This window comes from Alexandromys fortis, unplaced genomic scaffold (assembly GCF_014885135.2).
Source record: "Alexandromys fortis isolate MF-2015 unplaced genomic scaffold, M_Fortis_MF-2015_v1.1 scaffold_92, whole genome shotgun sequence".
Classification (NCBI taxonomy): Eukaryota; Metazoa; Chordata; class Mammalia; order Rodentia; family Cricetidae; genus Alexandromys; species Alexandromys fortis.
The window spans coordinates 6,483,427-6,493,946 of record NW_026067972.1 but is presented as its reverse complement, the minus strand read 5'-3'; the positions used below and the strand labels follow the sequence as shown (position 1 = coordinate 6,493,946).

The window sequence follows — 10,520 nt, the reverse complement described above, 5'->3', positions numbered from 1 at the left end:
TCTTTCTGTGTGTATGCCTGAAGGCCAGAAGAGGGCACCAGACCTCATTTCAGATGGTTCTGAGCCACCATGTGGTTGCTGGGAATTGAACTCAGGACCTTTGGAAGAGCAGGCAATGCTCTTAACCGCTGAGCCATCTCTCCAGCCCCCCCTTCCTTCTTTCTTATCTCCTTCACTTCTTTCCTTTTCTGCTTTTGTTGAGGTATAATCACTGTATAAAACTAGACCTATTACATATACAGCACAGGGAGATTGAACATACATACACACTTAAGTTCATAGTAACTTTTTGTTAATTGTAGGTGCTATGTTGTATAGCAGGCCTCTAGATCTTAACTTGAATCATACATTTTTGGAAACTCTGTCTTAAACAATAGCAATAAAATATAAAAACAAATTTTTCTCCTTTTTTCTCTCACCCCTCTTTATATCCTCTGCCCCATCCCTTCTAGAGTTTATGTAGCACTGACTGGCTTTGAACTTGTAGTTCTCTGGCCTCAGCCTCCTACACTCTGAAATTACAGGCATATACCACCATGTCCAGCCATGACCTTATACTATGGATAACTGTTATAGGTTTCTTGAAATGGAAAGTGTGTTTGCAGCATTCAGGGATACTTAGATTTTTTCCTAAAATAGATAGTAGTGAAAAGTGTTTAAGGATAGGAAAGTAGGGATTAATAGTGTTTTCTTCCATGTCACCCGACTCTCCTCAAAGGGCTTTCTTTTTCCCATTAGTGAGATCAGTCGTCTGGACCTGGGCCTAAGTGTGGAGGTATGGAATAAAGGACTGATATGGGACACAATGGTGGGGACCGTGTGGATCGCATTGAAGACTATTCGTCAGTCAGATGAGGTAAGTCAGTGTGTTGCCTATTTGGAAGTATGGTTGCCACCTTTGCCTTCCTTCATCTTAGCTCTACTTCAGCTAATATTTATCCATGCATACCTGATCCTTGTCTAATTAGAGGGCATTTGCTGTCTGCACTTCTGACCTCAACCAGAGGGTTAGGAAGTTGTCCTTAAACTGCTCTTCCCTGTGTCCTGTGACAGGACTATCAGATAGATAGTCTCGTCTCAGTAATGTGTGTGTGGTCTGAAATCCTCATCTTAGACACTGTCCTGGGAAGAATGCCATTAAACCAACTGGCTGGATACTATTTTGGGGTTTTCTTTCTCTGAGCTACTCCCCAGGCAACTGGTTTCAGACCAGTTTGGATATAAGGAATTGCCAGATGTGGTGGTAGGTATTTTTATTGTCTCTATTCATATTTAGGCCAAACTCTCAGTCCACCATCTCAGATTTGACTTAGATATCACTGTAAATACAAATTTGCAAAGAAGCTGTTCTTTTCCTGTTAGCCTGACTGTGCACTACAAGCTTCCACTGGAAGTGGGGATGTTGAAGGCATTGACTTCATTTTCTATATTTCTTTGAGTTTTGATAAGTCTGCTCCTCTAGGCAGAGAAGCAGCTCATTTCTATAGCAGCTTTATTCAAGTCTTTCAGTGACAATTGTCCAGTGACTTAGTCATTAAGAATCCCGAGACTGAGTATTGGTTCACACTGATGCATACTTTTAAAGCTTAGTACTCTGGAAAATCTGTCCTTACCAGGACTTCAGAGCTGAACACACAGTGAAAGCTGACCCCAGCCGGAGTCCCCATCTCAACAGGGGAAAGCAGAGTCACAGAGAGGGTGGTGGTAATGGTTTTTCTGCCCTATTATCTGGATGTGAGTGGTCCTCTGAGGCTCTTGAAGAAGGGAACTCAGAAGAAAGCACCTGGCTCTTGAACTACAAAGGGAGCCAATAAAGTTTAATCTTAGTCCTTTTTTTTCCTAGGAAGGACCTGGGGAGTGGTCTACACTGGAGGCAGAGACATTAATGAAAGATGATGAGATCTGTGGAACTAAAAACCCAACTCCTCATAAAATTTTGCTTGATACAAGATTTGAATTGCCTTTCGGTGAGTCTATTTTGATGAGATTTTAAAATGATTTAATTCTCTTTACGATATTGATTGAGATTGTCTGATGTTTTTGTCAATGTCTGTTTTGTCTGCTTAGCCATTTTCTCTAGAGGCATATGTATTCATCCATTCTTTGCCCCATGGCATTTAACCCAAGGTGAAGTATATTGGTCTTCATTAAAGATTACACATTATCTGAGCTTGGTGGGTCATGCCTATAATCCCAGTGCTATGTAAGTGGAATTAGGAGGATCCTTAAAAATACAAGCCCAGGGGTTTGAAGAGATGGCTCAGTGGTTAAGAGCACTGACTGTTCTTCCAGAGGTCCTGAGTTTAATTCCCAGCAGCCACATGGTGGCTCACAGTCATTTGTAGTGGGATCTGATGCCTTCTTCCTGGCATAAAGGCTTACATGCAGATAGAGCACCATATATAGAAAATAAATAAATAAAACTTGAAAAAGAAAAAAGAAATATAAGGTCAACCTAGTCTACACAGCAAGCTTAAGATAGGGCCACACAGTGAGACTCTACCAACAAACAAGAAGCACTAAACGTAGTGAAGCAGTGGTGGCACAAGCCTTTAATTAGCAGAGGCAGGCAGATCTTATCCATGATCTACAGAATGAGTTCCAGGACAGCCAATCTACACAGTGAAACTCTGTCTTAATGCCCCCGAGAGAAAAGAAAACACTTTAAAAAAGAGTATACTCTTCAAGTTGTTATAGGTTTCTGTTACTACTTACTAAATCACATGAAATTTCTAACTTTTAGATTTAGTCTTTAAAAAAGACCATCTTGAAGTGAATATTCACTCGGTTTTGTTAATTTAAGATTAAAGAGCACTGAAAAAAGAATACACTTAATTGATTTTTTAGTTTTTGGATTTTTGAGACCACTCTAAATTCAGGACTAACTTTGAACTCAGAGCAATTGTCATGCCTCAGCCTCCAGTGGTATGTATCTCCATCTGCTTCTGCCTCCCTAGTGCAGGGATTGAAGGCATGCGCCATCACTAAGGTCTAGCTTGCAGTTTGTTCTTGACTAATATGTTATGTGGCGCACAACTGTGTAATGCTTTAAAGAGTTGACAAGTGAAAGTTAAGTCTCCTTCCCAAGCCAGTTCATATTCTTGTAGGCTATATAAGAATATACAGGGCTGGAGAGATGGCTCAGAGGTTAAGAGCATTGTCTGCTCTTCCAAAGGTCCTGAGTTCAATTCCCACCAACCACATGGTGGCTCACAGCCATCTGTAATGGGGTCTGGTGCCCTCTTCTGGCCTGCAGGCATACATACAGACAGAATATTGTATACATAATAAATAAATAAATATTAAAAAAAGAATATAGTCCTTCAGTCTATAAGCATATATATGACCTTTCAAACTCTTTTATTTATAATTTTAATATTTTTAGGGGCAGTGTGGTTAATGTAGCTCAGGCTGGTTCAGAACTTAACTTGTTAGGACAAATTGGCCTCAGTCTTGTGATCTTCCCATGTAAGTATTCTAAGAGTTGGTCTTATAGGAGTGTGTTGTAATCTTGGCCTCATACTCTTAAAACACAAATTATAACAGTCTTGAAGGTTTTTGTGTGTGTGTGTGTGTGTGTGTGTGTTTTGAGACAGAGCCATTTCTGTAGTCAGGCCAGCTTTGAACTTAACTATGTGTTTCCAGCTGGCTTCAAACTCACTGTGATCCTCCTGCCTCATCCTTCTGGTGCTTTCCTGTCCCTTGTTTGCCATTGAGCTAAGAACCAGCTTGGAATTCTTCCCTTTTAAAGGATGAATAATGTTCCATTGTGTATATGTAAGTAATTTTATTTTTCATCTATTTATGTTTTTTATCTGTTTTGTTTATTATTTTATCTATTTCATCATTTATGGACATGGGTACTTTAACTCTTGACCAGTGTGACTAAATGTTGTTATGAGCTTTGATGTACAAATATTCCTTTGAGATTCTTTTAGTTATTTTAACTATATTCCCACAAGCTGACCATGAACTTGTAATCTTATCTCCTTAGCTTACTGAATATATTGAATTAGAAATGCATACCACTGTGCCTGCCTGTATTTTTAATTTTTTGAAGGCAAAATAAAAATTTAAACATCTTTATATCCCAAAGTATAGCTTTTCTTCTAATCCCTTGGAGTGTTTTTTTTTTTTTTTTTTCTGGAGTGGTCTGGCTGAGTGAAAAGTGGTATGGTTACATAAACCGTAATTTTGGCATCATACCAACATCAGTTTTAATCATAGTTTATGGAGGAACTCAGCCATAGATAGAATATATATCCTCTCAGAGATTTAGCTTCATCCTCGTCAAAAAGAGAATCAGGAACTGTAGTTTTATTATATTGTCTTTCTGAAATAGTAATGTTCATGGCAACAATTGAGACACTGTTAAAATTCATCTGTCACTACCACCTTTCTAATTATATTCATTTGTCTAAATAAAGTCTTATTTGCTGATGACTGACTTATTACCAGCTAATATCATCTGTTCTTTTTTATTGTAGACATCCCAGAGGAGGAAGCCAGATATTGGACCTACAAATTGGAGCAAATCAATGCCTTGACAGATGATAATGAGGTAGGAACTGCTTTATTTGAAATATTGAAAGATGGGGAAAATCTCTCATCCATTATAGATTTTCCAGGGAGGGGCAAGAGCTTATTGTATGAGGCATTACAGTTGTGGTAAGAGAATCTAATCCATGGCTTTACATTTCCAGACACATGCTTTACCAGTGAGCTACAACCCACTCCGTAATAATGAAGCTGTCATTATTATGATTTTTAGTTTCTTTTTGAGACAGGGTCTTGCTCTATAGCCTTGACTGGTCTTGAACTTGATATCCTACTGCCACAGCTTCCTGAGGCTGAGAGTACTGGCATGCACACTGTGCCCGCTATCATGAATGAGGGCAGGAGAAAATCTCAAATTTCAGTAGAAAGCTCCGTCTCCCACTCTTCCTATTTCTCCCAGTGCTGCTCAGATGGTAGTGTTAGTCTGACTCTGGGCTGTTGAGGTAGGAGCTGATAGCAGCCCCTCTTATGTTATGTAGAGAAGTAAAATGTATTTCTTCTGTTTCTGCTCATATTATTATGGATATTAATTTATCATTATCCTGAATCATGTGTACTTTTTTAGCACTGTTTAAACCATTGCTTTGCTTGGTCCTGTTGTCAAGACTTATCTCCAGCTCTGAGTCTGTTGTATAAAGAGAAGACGGTCACCTCCATCTGGGGCATCAGGAATGGGAGAGTGCTTTTGTTATTGGCTGTGTAAAGAGATTTACTTTGAGATATGTTAGCTATTAGAAACACAAATTGCCAGGTATGGCATTCTTTAATTCCAGCACTCAGGAAGCAGAGACTAACAGATCTCTCTGAGTTCAAGGCCATCCTGGTCTACAAAGCAAGTTCCAGGACAGCCAAAGCTGTTACATAGAGAAGCCCTATCTTGAAAAACAAAAACAAAACAAACAAAAGAAACAAATAGTTATGAGATAACATTTGACTGCTATTTTATATATGCTATTTTAGGAGAAATGTGGAAGAAGGCAACCTATGAGAAACACCTGAGGATCAGGGTCCAGATGAGGAGCTCAGGTCCAGAGTCTGGACTCTCTCTCTCTGTCTCTCTCTCTGTCTCTCTCTGTCTCTTTCTCTCTCTCTCTCTCTTTTGTGATAGAGTCTTTCTGTATTACCCAAAAAGGCATTGAGCTCATCACATAGCCCAGACTGGTCTTGATTTCTTGGTGAGCCTCCTACCTTAGCCTCTTGGTGTTGATATTTAATGTCCGTACCATCATGCTTGTCCCTGTGAATCTTTTGCTTTCTGTTCACTTTCTAGGGATCAGAAGGACTACATTTACACCTTTATTTTCTGTTCTGCTGCCTTGTTCTTTAACACCTTTATTGAGTCATAATTCATACCTATCATGCAGTCACCTATTAAATATACAATTCAGTGTCTTTTAGAATATTTGCTGCGTTGTCTGTGCATATATCCCTACAATCACTTTCGAACATTTTCATTACAATATAACATAATCTTGTGCCCTTAACCATCTTTATTTGATTCTTCTCCCTCGTCAGCCAAAGACAATCACTAAATTCTGTTTTTCTATAGCATATTCTGGACATTTCACATAAATGGAATTATGCAGGATTCTTTGTGACCATCTTTTTTCAGCTAGCATGTTTTCAAGATTTTATTGTTGTGGAATGTATCATTCCTTCTTTTTACTCCTAAATAATACTTTCTTATGTGGATCTTAAGCATTATGGTTTTGAATCAGGGTCTCACTCTGTAGTGCTGGCTGTTTGGGAACTCACTGTGTAGATGTCATTAATAAGAGGACTTACCATCTTGATCTACTTATGTCTGAAAGGCTCCTCTTCTGATTTTTTTCTAATGTCGAATTCAAATTTATTTAGTCTGATTTCATCCCTTAATAATCAATAGTATGTTTTAAAACAAATTCTTGATACTTATGTGTATGGATATTTTTCTGCATATATAGTGGTGTACCATGTACATTCCTGGTGTATGTGGAAGTCAGAAGAGAGCACTGATGTTCTGGAACTGGAATTAAATAGTTGGGAGTCACCCTATGGGATGCTGGAAATCAAGTCTGGGTTCTTAGAAGAGCAGTAAGTGCTCTAAACCACTAAGTTATCTCTTCAACTCCTGAGGAATAATGGAGTAAATAAATAAAATAAAATTTGTAAGAAGTCATCACTATTATTAGTACTTTGATATCTATTTTTAAAGTACTTACTTTACTCAACAAATGTTCTCAAGTTTAATGATTCTTAGCTAGATTTTGCGTCCTTTTTTTTTTTTTTTTTTTTTTTTTTTGAGACAGTGGTATCTCACTACATAGCTCTGACTATCCTAGAGTTTGAGGCTGGCCTCAAACTTAGAGATCTGCCTTTGCTGGGATTAAAGGAGTGTGCCAACATCGCCCTGTCAGGCTAGATTTTGCATCTTTAAATATTATTTTATTCTCTTTCCAAACTTTAAATCTTTGTACATTTGAATTTTATGCATATATTTTTATTTAGCAGACTTAATTTTTAAAAGTAGCTATGATTTACAGAAAATTGAGCAGATGGTTCAGTTATCTCTTCTCTCCCACCCCTACCCTGTAGTTTTTTTCTTTTATCAATATCTTTCATTAGTGAGGTACACATGTTACATTTAGTGAACACATATTAGCATATTATTATTAACTAAGGATTTTATTATTATAAATTTTATAGTACACTGAAGAAATAAAGCTTGACTATTTTTATTCTAAGGAAGTTATAATTTTTTGAGGAGATAGATCTGTTATGCTAAAGAAAGCATGTCTAACCTGCAGCCTACAAACACGTGTCCCAGCGTAGCTTTGAATGAGGTCCAGCATTTGTAGATGACAGCAGCCTGTCATTGTCAAAAGTTAAATACCCTGTGTATCCAAAAAGAAAAGGATAGATAGAGGAGGAGAAGAAAGGAAAACTGGTATTGATAGTTGAAATATATATTTACATATGACTTAATACATCCTTGTGTATGCTTCAGATATCTTACACCTGGGCATAGTAGTACAGGCCTGTAATTACAGTACTTTGGAGATAGACACAAGAAGATCTAGAGCTCTGTGGCTTTGGAGCCTGTCATGGAACTCCCTCTGTAGACCAGGCTGGTCTTGAACTCACAGAGATCCACCTGTATCTGCCTCCCAAGTGCTGGGATTAAAGACGTGTGCCACCACCGCTCAGCAACAATAAGGGTTTTAAGCATCTGAACTTTGTTGTATGTTGTGGGTATTGTCTTGGAATGTTGACCTAACCAGGCTAGCCAAAAGGATACAACAATTATATTTTTATTTATTATAAGGGGAAAACTCACAAAACAGGAAATGAGAAATCCAAGCACAGCAGTGTCCTGCGGGAATGGCACAGAGAGATAGCACCTGAGTGCTGCACAGGTTTTTCCTCAGGTCCCAGAAAACTATGTCTTTCCTGGGCTCTACCTCTTAAAGATAATTGGCTAACAAGGTTTTCTCCATCATTGGAACCACTGTCGGAACTACTGTCCAGTGGATAGAGTGGAATTAAGTATTGTCTCTTTCTCAACATTGAGCTTTTGTTTGTTTGAGACAGGGTCTCACTCTGTGGTTCTAGCTGACCTTCAATTTAAAGAGATCTTCCTGCCTCAGCATCCCAAGTGCTGGGATTACTGAACCACTGTACCTGGCTTTTCATTAGTGTCTTAGTTACTGTTCTATTGCTGTGAGGAGACACCATGACCAAGGATTTAATTGGATGCTCACTTACAGTTTTATAGGTTAGTCCATGCTCATCCTGTTGGGGAGTGTGGTGGATGACAGACAGGCATGGCACTGGAGCAGTAGCTGAGAGTATTACGCGCAATGTCCAGATCCCTGAATTACCACCACAAGACCAGATCCAATGCAAAAACAAAGAGTATTTATTGCAAGTTAACTTAGATCCCTCCGTCTGTCCAGAGCTGCAGCAGCAGCGGTGCTGACAGTAATAGCAGCAACAGGAGCAGAGTAGGAGAGACCTGGAGTGGTGTGGGGAGGAGATTTTTATAAGGAGAGGGCTTAGGGAATTTCAAGCCTACAGGAATGTGATTGACTGTCCCCCATGGGGTGAGAGGAATTTTCAAGTCTACAGGTTTGTGAATGGCTGCCCCCCTCATGGGGTGAGGGAAATCCCAAGCCATGGGGTTGGCTGCCCCCTCAGGGCAAAGATCTAGGAAAGGTCATGGTCATCTCTAGTCTAGAGGTTACTACTTCCTTACTCAGGGATTGGTTGGTTTTGTGTCAGGGACAGAAATGGCTCTGATTTTAGGGCCAAACTGTGTTTGTTTTTTTAAAAAAATAGCTTTTAGGCTCCAGTTTTAGGGCCAGGATGAATTTCTTTGACAGGCTCTGGTTCTAGGGGTAAAGTCTGATTTCAGACTCAGAGTATTTTTCTTTGGTTCTGGGTTCAAGGAAAATTGTTTCTTTCACTGATGCAAGTCCCAAATTCAGGGTGTGTTTCTTTCACTGGCTCTGGCCTGAGAGCCAGGGTACTCAGGGATTGTGCTAGGGCTACAGATCACAGATATGCTGGGGCCTGGATCTCTTAGAGTTTACAATTTATCTTCAAGTCGGAGGCAGAACCAGAGAGAGACACAGAGAGAGATACCAGAGACACAGACAGAGACAGACACTAACTGACCAGGCCTGGCTTGGGTTTTAAAATGTTAAAGTACACCCATAAGTGACACACCTCTGTTGTAGGAACGAGTGGGCCTGCTTTTTGTCCCGGCTAGCTTACACCTGAAATAATCACACAAAAACTGTATTAATTTAAATTACTGCTTGGCCCATTATCTCTAGCCCCTTACTGGCTAACTCACGTCTCGATTTATCCCATTTCTTATCATCTATATTCACCATGAGGTTGTGGCTTACTGGGAAAGATTCAGTGAGTCTGACCTGGCATCTCCATGGTAGCTCTCTCTCTGACCTTCTTCCCAGCATTCAGTTCTGCCTACTATGCCTACTTAAGTGCTGCCCTAGCAAAAGGCCAAGGCAGTTTCTTTATTCAACCAATGAAAGCAATACATAGATAGAAGGACCTCCTACACCACACCTCCTCCAACAAGCCCACACCTCCTAATCCTTCTCAAACAGTTCTAGCAAGCATTCAAATATTTGATCCTATGGATGCCACCACATAAATCCTTTTTTTCCTTTTTATTTTGAGACAGGCTCTAGTTTGTAGCTCTGGCTGACTTAGAACTCACTAAGTAGACCAGGCTGGCCTCCAACTCACAGATGTCTACTTCCCTCTGCCTCCCAAGTTCTGGATATGTGCTAGCTACTACATCTCGCTGTCTTTATAAGTCTTTAAATTTTACTTACTTATTTTATTACATTTACTATGTGTGCATGCATGAGTGTGTACCACAAAATATATTTGGAAGTCAGAGGGGAAGTTGCAGAACTTGAATTTCTCCTGCTGCTGTGTACAACTGGGGGCAGGGGTTGATCTTAGATAGGCTGAATGCAGGTGCATTTACCCACTGAACCATCCTGCTAGAATATACATTTTAAATTTAATTTTAAGTTATCATACAGAATAATATGTTTTAAAAAATTCTCATGTAGCCCAGGCTGGCCTTGAATTAGTTGTAGTCCTCCTGCTTTAGCTTCCCAGGTTCTCCATTTCCTCTCATGATCTCCTTTCTAGTTAAACACACACACACACACACACACACACACAATTTTAAAGTATACTGTTTTGCATTGATTTTTGTAGATTGTATTTAGGTATGTACTACCATGCCAGGCTGTGGATAGATTTTATTTATTTACTTTTTCCATAGCTAGCCAGCTAGCATCTGGCTTATTTATGTATTTATTTATGTGTAGTGCTAAAGATTCAATTTGGGCCTTTGACTTGCTAAACAGTTTTTTAACCACTGAACCACATCCTTGTCTTTTTTTTTTTTTTTTTTTTGGTTTTTCGAGACAGGGTTT

General features: G+C 39.3%; 1 protein-coding gene across 6 annotated transcripts in view; it reads left to right on the top strand.

The window, feature by feature from the left end:
* Nucleotides 1-10,520, top strand: part of Unc13b (unc-13 homolog B) — a 187,830-nt gene that overhangs the window by 50,875 nt on the left and 126,435 nt on the right. For all 6 annotated transcript variants that reach the window (XM_050155897.1, XM_050155891.1, XM_050155893.1 and 3 more), the window contains 3 exons: nucleotides 739-856; nucleotides 1,844-1,967; nucleotides 4,488-4,561. In XM_050155897.1, the coding sequence (XP_050011854.1) occupies nucleotides 739-856; nucleotides 1,844-1,967; nucleotides 4,488-4,561 (316 nt within the window). The remainder of the gene's footprint in view (nucleotides 1-738; nucleotides 857-1,843; nucleotides 1,968-4,487; nucleotides 4,562-10,520) is intronic.